Here is a 13172-nt window from a genome sequence, read left to right as displayed (position 1 = left end):
CTTGTACCGAATTGATTGATCATTGCGAGGATATGTGAGCTTAGAGCAATATGCTCTTACACTTAATCTAAGAGATGATAAATTAAATGTGATGCTCAGATGTATGTCTCTTGCGTATCAAGTGTAGAGGGCAAAGTTCCTGTATCATCCAAGTGCGTGAAACTGTTGTGTAAATATTGAATGAGCCACCAAGGGTATATGAATATTTTTAAAACACTGGATAGCAGATGAGATTACCATAGATTTTTCTGGATGTTGAAATCTGGATGGGATTGACTTGCTAAATTAATTATGAGGTATTTCTAGGTTAGGAGGCATAATCTCATCAAGCCAAGAAAATGTGTTGAAAGTTTAATTTAAAGGGGAAAAAAAAGGAAATAGCTTTGAAACCATGGGCTTTTTTGACCTCTTACTGATATTCCCCAAAATGTTGATACTCACCAGTGACCAGAAGTTGCACGTTCACTTCACTCACTAAATTAGCTCAGTCCTGAGAGGAGCTGTTAATGGGGATTCCAGAGTTCCTGAGAGAGAGAAGGAGAGAGAGAAGAGCAAGAGAGAGAGAGAGATGGGGAGGGGTGGGTTGGGGTGGGGAGGAGGGAAGAGAAGGAGGAAGAATGGGGGATGGGGAGAGAGAGAATTGGTTTGAAACAGAGCTGTACTCCTTGGTAATCTAGAGACCTTGGACAATTTAACTTCCTTGTATCTCAGATGTCTTATCTTCAGAGAATATAGCATTGACTTCTTGGGTTGCTGTAAGGACTAAATTAGTATCCCTTTGTACAAGGTCTGGTCCTTAATAAATATGCAAATATTATGTGTTGTTATTATGTTTGTTACCAAGATAATAATAAAATGATTTTTTATGCTACTGTGTGATTTGTTGTATAGTGATAGATATTTGAAACTATTGGCTGCGTGTAATTCTAATCTCTTAGGTTTGTTGATCCTTACCTATATAAAGCAAGACGAATTCACAGATTCTCTTGTGTTTCAAGCACAAGTTTTGGGATTACGATAAAACAGTTATGTTTTCTCCAAAGAACTGGATGACCCACAGTTAGGAGGAGGGTGTAGAAAAGCCTTGCATTTTGGGAATAGGAGGACAAATTCTAGTAGTTGCTATGGGAAAGTCCCACCCCCATTCTGTTTTTATGAGATGATCACTGAGCATCGGTCCCTATGCTTCCTGCCCATTCCATTCAAAATATTTTGAGATGTTAGGATCATTGAAAGTTGTGCTTTTCCTGGTTTTGACTAGGAGGACAACTATCAGCTGGACTTCCGTGTTGCCAAATCTTATTTGGCAAACAGGAAAGTCCAGAGTACCATTCTCATCCAGTGCACATGTAATCGGTCAACAGCCAGCTAATAAATCCGATGGTTAATTTTTGCTTTAATTAATAAAATGTACTCATGCAAAGCAAGCAGTGTAAGTGTATACACGTGTGTACATGTGTGTATGAATGTACACATACACATATGTAAATTATACAGGGTTGTATAATACCAAAATGTTCATTACAACATAAATATACAAAGAGTACCATGTTACTAAAATTGATGACTGTGTAATTTTATTTACCTCTTGGGACTCAATTGAGCTATTGATTCCACAGCAAATGTGTTTTGATTAAGATCATGGCAAGATATGTTTGACAGCAATTCAAATTATATAGAGTTTATTACATATTTAAAGTCTACAGTCAACTGAGATTGTATGTATCTGATTTTAGCTTAGGGAAATAAATCTATCGATATTTTGTCCTAGGAACTATATCCTCGATGCTATACAATTAACCATGAGCTCCATAAAACCCATACCTTTTCCTTGATATGATACTCAGTGCTTATGTTTATACTAAACAGGGTTAGAATCTTGAATGTAAAGATTAATATAATTAATATATGCTTTTATATATTTACATATATATAATATGCTTTACATATATATTTACAATATTGCTTTTAGGCATATATATAAATTGAATCTGCACTAGTTGAGTTGAATAGTTAAGAATTGGTTTCTTAGCTATGAACATTGTCATTCATGGTGTTTATTTTGGTTGTGGCTGTGGATGATCCTGGAAAATCAAGGAAAGAGACATATTTCCTGGGAAAACTTAATTTCTAAAAAAAAAAAAAACCTCTCGAGGTGTTTTATTTTTCCACTCTTATATGAAACTAAAATGTACATCCTGTCTCTAGCACATGTAGGATTATTCAAGAATAACAATAAAAAAATCATGAAGATACAGTGATATTTAAATGTGCTAAATGGAACACGGGCCCAGTCAGGTTTTCATGATTTATCAGTTTTTAACTTCAAAGACTCTGGTTAGCTTGCATTTTTTAAACTAACGAGTTTATCACAGCCTGTGAGGAGAGTGGTTAAATATCAGCTGTAAATTGGTACAAAGCACTAAAAGGGACATTAGCCGCTAATCAGATTCCAACAGTTCATTAAACCTGTCTTTCCAGAATCGCTCTTTGTCTTTTCCCTGCCTTTGCAAGGCATCTTCCCTTTTAGTCTGGGCAAGACCTCCTCCGGGGTAGGAAGCAATATCAACTCATTCTTCATTGTCTACCAACCAAACAGCCTACGGGATGCTTTGTTAGGGTAGATTTCTGGCTGCTGTGGGGGGCAGGGGCGTTGAGGGCTGGCCGGCTGCAGGAAGGCTTTCTTGAAACTGGGTGGTGGCAAGCCAAGCTGGCCGCTTCCAACCACGGAAGCAAGTGACACATTAGGATTTGAGATCCATGCCTGATGTGTAAACAACTCACCAACCTCCATGAAAGGATTTAAAGCTTGGAACAAATTAACTGAGCTTGCCAGGGATACACAGTTCTTCCTGCTCGAAGCTATTAGGATTCAAAATGCCCCCAAAATATGGACAAGTCAAAAGCATGAATTAAAAAAAAATGCATCCTGCCAGTGTTAATAATACTGCACATTTCTAAGAAAAGAACCTGACAGTAGTTTTTCTTCTTATTACCTAATAGACTAGGGTAGCATGGAATTTTTAAATGCTCATTAGTTAGCTCTAGAGTAAATTTGCCTTTTCTTCTTGTTGATGTCTCAGAGCAAATATTTGTGATAAGAGGCCCTATAAATTTTATTTCTTATTTTTCTTAAACAAAAAGGAGTGGCAAGAAAAAGAGATAATTAGAGCTTTACTATACTGCACTCTGTTGGTATTATTTGGTAGTAAAAACATTGATGATTTGTCAAAGTGGGAGTTGTTTTTAACTATTTGATGGAAAAGCAAGTATGTGAGAGGCAAAAACCTGAAGGTTTAGAAATACTACTAACCTTTGTCATCAAAGGTAGGCAAAATATTTAGAAACAGATCTCTTTTTCTTTTAAGGAGACCACTTTAGAGTCATGGGCTTACATTCTATGTTTGAGCAAAGAAACCATTCTAAAAACTCAAACTTAGTCATTTCGGTTTCTTCGCTTGGCCAGTAGATGAAGGTAAAGTTGACATTCTAAACATGTTGTAAAACATGATTTTTGGCCTGAAGCAAGCAGTGGTAGGTGTCTTTCGATCTCCCTTCATAGGTTATTGACTTTAGAAAATCCCCAAAGCTGTGAAAATTAGTAGAGAATAACCTTGATTTCATCTTTTCGTAAATATTGTTTGAAATTCTAGTGAGTCACAATAGAAATAAGGTTCTATTTTCAAGAAGTGGCAAATTCAGCCAAACATATACCAAAACAGAAAACAAATTGTTATTTATTTTTTGGTTGTGACTTGAGCTTAAAAATTCACTCTCAATCCAAAATTTTTATGAGTTGTTTTTGAAATAGATGTTTGGACGTCAATACATAGAAATTTTCATTTGATCTGAAGTGCCATACCTAAATTCAGTGTCTAGAATTATATTATCTTGTTTTTAAAATTATTTAGACTTTGACAGTAATATGAGTGTATGGTCATTTTTTATCTATTTTCTCCTTTGTGGATTTCTGCACACATACAACCTCTGGTACTAAGGAAGAAGGAAACATCCTTCTCTTTCCTTCCCCTATTGCAGAAGTGTGATGAATTGTTCCAGCCCCATATAAATTAATGTTAAGGTTTCTTTACTCCAGTTTATTACAGTCTGACCTCCAACCCAGAGGTCAGAGATTCAGACTGATTAATTCAACTTCTTGGTCATTATTTCAAATGATAGTTCAGAATGGGGGGGATAATTGGTTATGCTGATATTCTCATTTAATTATACTTCATTGTTAAAAAAATTAGGTTAGCAGTACTAAATGTACGACTATGAAGGAAGGCTCTACCAGATGTCCTCATTTGAATGCTTTATAGCTGACTTTCCCCTTCTCGCTCTCTTTTTTTATTCTCAGAATATCAACACCTTTGAGAACAGAATGTTAATGCTTGATGGGATGCCGTCAGTCAGAGTCAAAACAGAGCTTTTGGAATCTGAACAAGGGGTAAGTTTCCAACGATGCCCCACGCTCTTCTCTTTATGTTCGTGGCGGTCATTTCCAGAGCATCTTGACCTGTGCAGAACACTTCTGATTTTCACTCGCCTATGCTTTTTCTCTCAAGTAAGGATCATCTGAGACTGGTCGATTCTCATCCATTTGCAACCTCAAGCATTACTAACTTAGAAAAGATAACTTCCTGAAATTAGGCAGGTGCAATGATCTTATAAGAACCATGTGGTTTTATTTAAGTTAGTGAATGTTTTGAAAAGCTAATAAAAATCCAAAGCAAAGAGGAATTATTAAAAGATAAGATAGGAATATAACTTCCATGCCAAAATGGCTTGTTTCTTTCTTAGTTAGGAAATTACAGAGTACAAGTATGGGAATGTTACTGTTTGTTGGATTGATTTCTCTTGAGACATTTGTATTTACCCTTTTATATACCATGAGGATTAGAGGACAGTTGATGAAATTTAGGTGCGAGTTTGAAATGCACATAAAGCAAAAGAAGGCTTATTGAAAAATGTTTAGCAAAATTGACAAATTAACGTATGGCTAGTGAAAATATGAAGACTTAAGAGCACAGCTGGATTTCTTTTTTAAAAGGACGTAGGTGATTTTATAATTGTTAATATTTGTAGCTTCACTAGTTAAAATTATAAGGGCAGTATGACTGCTTGCAGCATTGGCTGACCACATTTCGTATTTGAGTGAGAAAGCACGGCTCGTGTGCCCGGGGGCTCACTGCCTACCTGTGTTACTACCCTGCCACCACCGAGGCAGTACAGATGACCCAAACAAGGATAAATGAAGTAAATATTTAATCTTAATCTTATTAATGTATCTCTTACCAAAAAAAGCAAAACATTGGCAATGTTTCGTAGCTGAGCAATCAGAAGACATTTTAAATGTAAATAAAATTTCACTGAAGAAAAATCTGTGTGCATGACTTCAGGTGAGACCCCATTCAGGGGGTTAGGATGCTGCTTGGTTAGAAGGACTTCATAACGAGGAACTGAGGACATGAACCCAGAGGGTAGCATGTAGAGGGGTCTCTCCATCAACTTCCCCATTCCTGAGCAACATGCGGCCAGGTGTATGGTGTCTCTACGTACAGTCCTCCTCTTCACGCGAAGCCTGTGTCTGAAGCAGTTTATATGCAGTGTTGATTGTTGTAGCTCTGCAGTGAACTTCGTGGGGTATGTCAGCCAATACCCCACTCTCCCCATTCCGTGCGTGGCAGAGTGACCGACTCGTACCAGTTCAACCTCACAGTTAGGTGGTGCATCGTCGTGATAGAAAAGACCGCGTGACAGTGGTGGATATTATTTGTTCATTGTAGACAGCGCTTCAGAAAAAGTCTTGTGCTCCCCTGGATTTTCTAGCCTGACTCGCGAAGTTAAACTCTACGTCTTCCAAACCAAGTAGTTTTTACCTTGGCAGTTGAACCCAAAATAGGAAGGATTTGTTTTATTTCTTTGGAATTTCTGTTTTCTTTATCTAAGTGCACGAGCATCAGTTTCATAAAATAAATTTCTCCACACCCCGTGTTTAAGCTGAACACACCACACAGACCACAGCATCTCGTTCACAGAGGGTAGCCTTTTTCCATTGCTGATGGAAATGTGAAAAAGTGGTATATTCCACATTGTTGCTTTTATTTCACGAGATATTCTTCAACTTGAATAGTGGTGAGTCTACTCAAGTCACGCATGTTGGAGGAAGGCAGAGAAGTGCAGAAGCCAGAGAGTACTACTTGTGCCTCTGGTCAGAGCCAGGATGGTGCCTTGTTGTCACCAGCTCTGGGCATGTTTGATGATATCAGGATACTTCTCCTTTATATTGTCAATTTCAGTTGTAAGGTAAGGTTTGCATGAAGGATTTAGATGCACAAAAAACAAAAGCCAGGATTCCCAGGGGTTTTACATTGTGAATAAGAACCTCATGCCACATCGTTTATAGAAAGTATTTACTGCCCTCAAACAGGGACAGGAAAAATGGTAGGTTCACAGGTTTTACTTAACGCTTAGTCATTAAAATCAATTTTCCTGCTTGTGAATGGAGCTGTTGTTAGTATTTTAACCCTAATTTAGATTGTGTATGTTGAAGGGAAGTAGAAACTTGCTTTTTATTCTTTTCCTTAGCTTTGCATGTACTTCTTAAATATACAACATATATAATTTTGTTCTCTGTTACAGTAAAGCTTCAAGAGAAGCAGCCCAGTGTTTAATGAACTGTATTATGACCTAATTATTTATGGAATACAATAATTTGTATTTAATCATTTGTAATATTTCAAATCAATTCTTCTTAGGGTAAAATCTAGACTTTTAGTGAACTTCACTTTTGGTCATTTTACCTGAGTTTTAATTGGGGTATAATTGGATGGGTGATAGACGGTATCATTTCAGAACCAGAACTATTTTAGATAAGCAACACTAGAATTCTAAAGATTTCTTTATTTCAGTCTTATAGGACTCTTTCCTTATTTCCTGCTAAAAGCTGGTTGAAGTTTGATTATTTTTTTAAGAAAGTATAAACATTGGTGAAATTAAAATAATCCTATGTGTGATTATGGGCTTCTGCCAAAGATGAGATACTAGTAACAATGAATACAAAGTTATAGAAATGAATCTCTGCATCACAACAATGAAAGAGAAAGCCTGAGCTTGATGTCAAGGATTGGATTCTGTAATCACTCTGGAAAACCCAATTTCGAAAGTGTTTTTTAAGACATAGACATTAAACGTCCAGTCTTTTGGGGAAGAAAAGTTTCGCATGCCTTTCAGGCTCCGGGCGGCATTGTAGAGAGACACTACCTTACGTGGATCTCCTGTTTCAGTGTGCCATGAACGCATATGGCCATTCTCCCCTTCTGGCTATAAATAGTCCCTGTCAGCTGGTCTATACATATCCCCCCACCCTTCCAAGGAATTCAGGACCCGATGACCACATTTCAGAGCTGGAAGAAAGACTGTGGAATGGGTCTAGGTTAGCCACTCTGCTTTCTCTCTTCTCTGAAAAGGACTGGCTGCCTTGCCTCATTCTCTTAATAGTTGTAAGGTGTGTGAAGGTGGTCGTAGGTCTTCAATCAGACTGTAAGCTCTTGGAGGACAAGAGCTGTTTCTTGTATTTTTCTTGTAGGACCTGGCAAGTGGTCAGGAAATACATGCTTTACTTGCCTGGGCATTATAACTGGCATGGTGAAAAAATACGAAACCGGTCATTAGCTCATTATATACCTGCTCTGTCAACTTCATAGGGTTGTTATAAACAAAAAAATAAAAATCGGAAATACTGGAAGCACACATCCTCATTGATGGCATAGCGTTGATCTTATAGTCATGTGAACTGAATAGAGAGAGTAACATATTGACGCCAACTCTGCGTGCCTGCCTTCTGTTTGGAATTCTGTGACTCTTGCATTCTTAGTTTTGTGATATCTAAGTGGATTATTATTGAAGTCTCTTGAAATGTGACTTCAGTTTTCTTCGGGCTTGTCGATAATGCAACGCGTGCTGCTAAGCCATCCGTGGGAAGGGCATGTGCTCTTGTGATACACTTCAGGGGCTCAGCAAGGAGTGCTGGAATGACTTTGACTGTGACCTTTGGTGCTTGTGTCCTGCTGTTACAAGAGCTTCCCAAATGCTGTCAGCCTTTGGATGTTCTAACATGTTATTAAGCAAAGGACTAAAGCAGGAAGAAGAGGACTGGAACGATTCCACCCAGAGATAAGGCGGTAACAGAGAAAGGGTACTGCCTCAAAGACATAAAATGTGGTTTTTGTTCCTGGCCTTGCAGCTTGCCAGCTTGAATGGCATTGGGAAGTGACTTCATAACTCTAGGCCTCTATGTCCTCATCTGTACAGTGGGGGTGTTAAAGGCCGGCCCAGGTTCCATCTGACATTCTTCGATTCTGGTAATGGGCCAGGAGTGTGAAAAAGCATTTCCCATCAGGAGTTTAACCATCCTACCACAAGGAAGCTCCCTGTGTGTGAAGGTAGAAATGCGTAGACTTTTAAAAAGGGACAGACCCAAGTTCAGATGTGCCCTCTGCCAGGGGCCAGCTGGGTCCCCTTGGTCTCTGTCCCCCTATTTCTCCTCTTCTGGGAGGCGAAGTGAACCGTCCAGCCTCCTAGGAGCCTGCCTGCATGTGATGGGGGCTGAGTAAATGTTTTCCCTTTGAAGAAAAGTAGGAATAAAAAGTGCACCATTGCTTCAGTTTCTATGGATGCAATTCTCGTATCGTATTTGATAGATATTAAACATCTGGATTAATTTAGAATTTTAAAAGAAGATTTAAGGTAAATCTCCAAGTACAATCCTTATTTTTTCATTTGAATTTTTACTTAAGCATATCTGGAGAAATATTTCAAATTCTGATTAGATTTTATCACCTAAAAAATGGGATAATGAAGCCAGAAATCAATGATTGTATTAACACAGAAATGACATCATATTTTGATGTGACAGTAGTGTTTGGCCACAGTTTTTTTAAAAAGGAGTTCTGAGTTTGTATACGTCAGAGATACTTATTGATATATTTACAGGTGAGATGAGTAGGTGTCTGGCATTTGCTGCACAGTGAAGTGGGAGGGGGAGGGGAGAATGGATGGGGAGAAACATGAGATAAGACTGTCCAGGAGTCTGTCATTATTGAAGCCACACGACCAGTACCCCGGGAGCTCATGTAACCGTTTTGCCTAATTTTGTGTATGTTTGACATTCTTGAAAGTAAAATGTTTAAAAAGGCAAAGAAGCTCTCTAAATTAAAACAGGAAACTTCATCGGTGCACAGGCGTCAGAGGGAGTCCTGAAGGAAACATGCCTCACGCAGCCACCCTCACTGTTCTCTGAGTCTGTGGGGAAGGGGTGGACCCGAGTCCTTCCACCAGCCACAGCCATGCTCACGCCTGTGGTTACCCCTCCTCTCCCTTCCCCTGTTGAGGCAGGTGCAATTCTGACCTGTGGCCCTTTAGGGAGAAAGTGGTAGGAAAAGTGGAGCAGAGAGAGAGAGGGAGAAACACGTTGGGTGTTTTGCCAATTTTAAATGCTCCAAGCAGTCAGTGATTGGGTTGTAAAAGACCCATGTGTGTTGCACTGGGGGACGAAGCCCAATGCCTCTTTACCACAGCGTGGAGCCCCGAAGGGTGCAGGTATGGCGGCAGACAGGTTTAATTGTATCCTCCGTGGCTTACTAGCAGAAAATGTCAGGCCAGAGATCCCTATGAGCGCCCTAATTTTAGAGATAGGGTAGAAGAGGGGCGCCTGGGTGGCTCAGTTGGTTAAGCGGCTGCCTTCAGCTCAGGTCTTGATCCCAGGGTCCTGGGATTGAGCCCCGCATCGGGCTCTCTGCTCAGCAGACAGCCTGCTTTTTTCTCTCCCTCTGCTGCTCCCCCTGCTTGTGCTCGCTCACTCCCTCTCTCTCTCTCTCTGTGTCAAATAAATACAAACTTAAAAAAACAAAAGAGAGAGAGAGAGAGAGGACAGAAGGGAGTAATGGTCCTTTTCCTAGAGGCAGGTTGCAGTAACTCTTGCAAAGCATTCTGCAGGACATTCATACAAGGTGGTGAAGGCATTTCTGTATCACAAAGGACTGACTAGCACCATTAAGTCAACTATATTGTACCTTCCTGTAGAGTGGAGTTTTGCTTTATGCTTCTCATTATTCCTCATCATCTCAGTACAGGGAGCTTATAGCTAGGCAGGGCTCAATAAATAGTGATTCAGATGCTATTTATTGTAAGTGAGAGCCAGTGCCAGACTGCAGAATATTGAGGATTTTGAGACAGGTGCTATTTTGGAAAAGACCCCAATCTGTAGGCTTAATAAAGAAATAGAGACAGGTGCAAGTATTGTAGATGAACCTAGACATGTGCTATGAAATGTTTAAAACAGGCAGTTAGTTATATTAAAATTTAGTAGCTTTAGAGAAAAAAAAAACCCAACAACAAACCTTTTTCTTTTCCTCAATAAACCGTTATGTTTAATTTAACATAGAAGGTTTAATATATATCTGTGTGTAAAAGCTTAGCAAGATAGTGTTACTTTAATGACTTTATCAGAAGAAAAGAAAAAGCATTGTAAAAATGCCACTTGCATTACCCTTTAACAGAGGCTCATTATTACCTCCCCTACTGTGGAACAGGAGCCAGCCTAGCTAGTAAATTGGTAGAATTATCTTAGACATATGAATTTGCTTATTATTTAATATTCTCTGATGACCCACTGCTTGAGATCTTTTGATCTGTCGTGAAATCTTTGCATGTCACTACCTGGCTTCAAAGAAAAACATATGCCGAAGCTGTGTTATTCCTAATCCGAGAAGACCATTAAAAAAAAAAGGGCAGAAAAAAAATAATCTGTACTTGCAAAATTCACTTTAAGGAACAGCTATCCTCCACTAAAGAAGCCGAGTTGGACTGATTTTAATAATGTCAGAATGGCCAATAAATGTATTAATAGAAAGAATTGAAAATCAATGAGCTGTGATAGTAATTACAGATAGTACCCAAGGGAAATATAGCAGGCAGACAAATCCTTTCCCTCGGGGGCTGCCCTGGGCAAAGCTATGAAGTTGATAATTCTGCCCTCTGTCTTTCCCCTTAGCAATGTACTTTCTCCTTCAACTTAATTCTCCTCCACTCAAAACCCAGACACTCCCAACTCTCGGGGATGTGATGGCTCACGGTACCCACAGATGACCGGTTCTAACTGGCGTCTCCTTAACTGAGGAAAATGTAAAGTGCTATTCTTTCCAGGGGTCATTTGCATTTTTATAGGGTCAGTGCTTTGTAAAAAGGAACACTTCTTAAAGAGATTCCATGCTCCGAGTAATTTGGGAATTTCGAGTTGGGGAAAATTAACCTCTCCAGAATATTTCAGTTTGCATGATTGTGTTCTCCTTCTTGTACTGGTCTTTGTGGTAGAATTTGAAAAACAAAATCTGGACCATGAGGCAAGAGTTGCTCTTTATCTAGATGTGTTTTCATGTGCTAATATTTGCATACAGCTTTACAGTTTGTAACTGTGATTATAGTTTATTTAACCCTTGGAGGACTTTTGCTTCTGACCACGGGGGAATTAATTGCTATGGGAATTGACCTCTTACCATAGACAACTAGAAAGCCAGACAAAATATATGAAACGTGTATACGTATTGAACAACAGGCAGTTAAAGACTGTGATCCTTGGGAGTAGGGCAGAAAAGGAGGTGAACTTTACTAAAGCCTTAGCCTTCTGCCTAAAGGCAAAGCAGGGATAAGAACCCAAATAGGGCCTAGCAGTCACTGAGTTAGGCAGGTGGGATTGGAATTTGGGAAAGGTCAAGGCAATTGGTTTTTAAGGGGAGCAATAACAAAGAGGAAGGACTTGTACAGAGAGAGCTCCAGAGATCCTCAAAGTGGTCCTCTTAGAAGGTTTTGTCTAAGTAAAGATCTACCTGTACGAAGGAAAACAAGGAAAGAACAAGGAAGGCAATAGGCAGAACAGTTCTTTTTCTTATTTTTTTTAAGAAATTTATTTATTTGAGAGAGGGGAAGAGAGAGAGAGCAAGCAAGCATGAGTGGGGGGAGGGGCAGAGGGAGAGAGACAAGTAGACTCCCCACTGAGCACAGAGCTTGACTCCGGCTGGATTCCAGGACCCTGAGATCATGACCCTTGCCAAAGGCAGATGCTTACCTGACTGAGCCACCCAGGTGTCCCACGGGAACAATTCTTATGAACACATACAATTCACGAAGACCAGAATGGAGAGACCACTTTGTACATGGGGCATTTGATAGAGGTCTCAGAAGGGCCACAGGTTAGTAATGAGGCTGAATTCATCTTACAGTCATCTGGGCTGGGTCTTGCCATGACAGACATGAGAAGCAAACCCTGAAAGGAGCAAACTGACCTGAAAGTTGCTTAATTATGCCAGAGCAAAGTCCAACACTCTAGAGGAAGACGCGACAAGATCTAGCCTTCAATCATGTAAAAGCTCCACTGTCTGGCAATTGATCATAATTGATTGGATTGATCAGATAGAAAAAAAAAGACAAAATGAACAAAAGCTCTGTGACCTGTGGAACAATCTCAAGTAGTCTAACATATGTACAATTGCACTGTCAGGATAGGCAGGGTCAGAAAAAATTATTTGAGGAATCATGGCTGGTCATTATCCAAATATGAGGAAAACCCACATATCCAAGAAATTCAATTAGCCCCAAGCAGAAGAAACCAGACCAAAGCATAAAATAATCAAATTGCTGGAAACAGGTAATGAAGAATAGTCTTAAAAGCAGCCAGTAGAAAAGAGGAGTATATATCTGATATACAAAGGAGCAAAAATCAGACTTCTTATCAGATTCTGTGCAAGACAGAAGAAAGAACTTCCTTAGGTAAAAGAAAAAGGACACTGGATAGAAATCTGGATCTGCGAAAGGAAATGAAGAGCACTCAAAATGGTAAGTATATAGGCAAATATAAAAGATGTAAAAAATATTTTTAAAAGAAAATTATGCAAAGCAAACAAAATAACACATTGTGGAGTTTTAACATATTGGACGAAAATGAGCAACAGCAGTAGCACAGAGATGGGGGCATGGAAGGAAGTAGACCATTGGATATGGTATTATTTGAAGGTAGATGGTGTTAAGTTAAAGGTGTATATTGTAAATCCTAGAACAACCACACACACGTGCGCGCGCACACACACACACACACAAAGTAAAACAGCCAATGTAGT

At 39.3% G+C, this 13172-nt stretch overlaps 1 protein-coding gene across 8 annotated transcripts in view; it reads left to right on the top strand.

The window, feature by feature from the left end:
- Positions 1-13172, top strand: part of KLF12 (Kruppel like factor 12) — a 409770-nt gene that overhangs the window by 180939 nt on the left and 215659 nt on the right. For all 8 annotated transcript variants that reach the window (XM_040623520.1, XM_040623552.1, XM_040623536.1 and 5 more), the window contains one exon: positions 4358-4447. In XM_040623520.1, coding sequence (XP_040479454.1) covers positions 4358-4447 — 90 coding nt within the window. The remainder of the gene's footprint in view (positions 1-4357; positions 4448-13172) is intronic.

This window comes from Ursus maritimus, unplaced genomic scaffold (genome assembly GCF_017311325.1).
Source record: "Ursus maritimus isolate PB19 unplaced genomic scaffold, ASM1731132v1 scaffold_10, whole genome shotgun sequence".
Taxonomy (NCBI): domain Eukaryota; kingdom Metazoa; phylum Chordata; class Mammalia; order Carnivora; family Ursidae; genus Ursus; species Ursus maritimus.
Note: the sequence above shows the minus strand (reverse complement) of the source record. Positions and strands in the feature narration are given on the sequence as shown.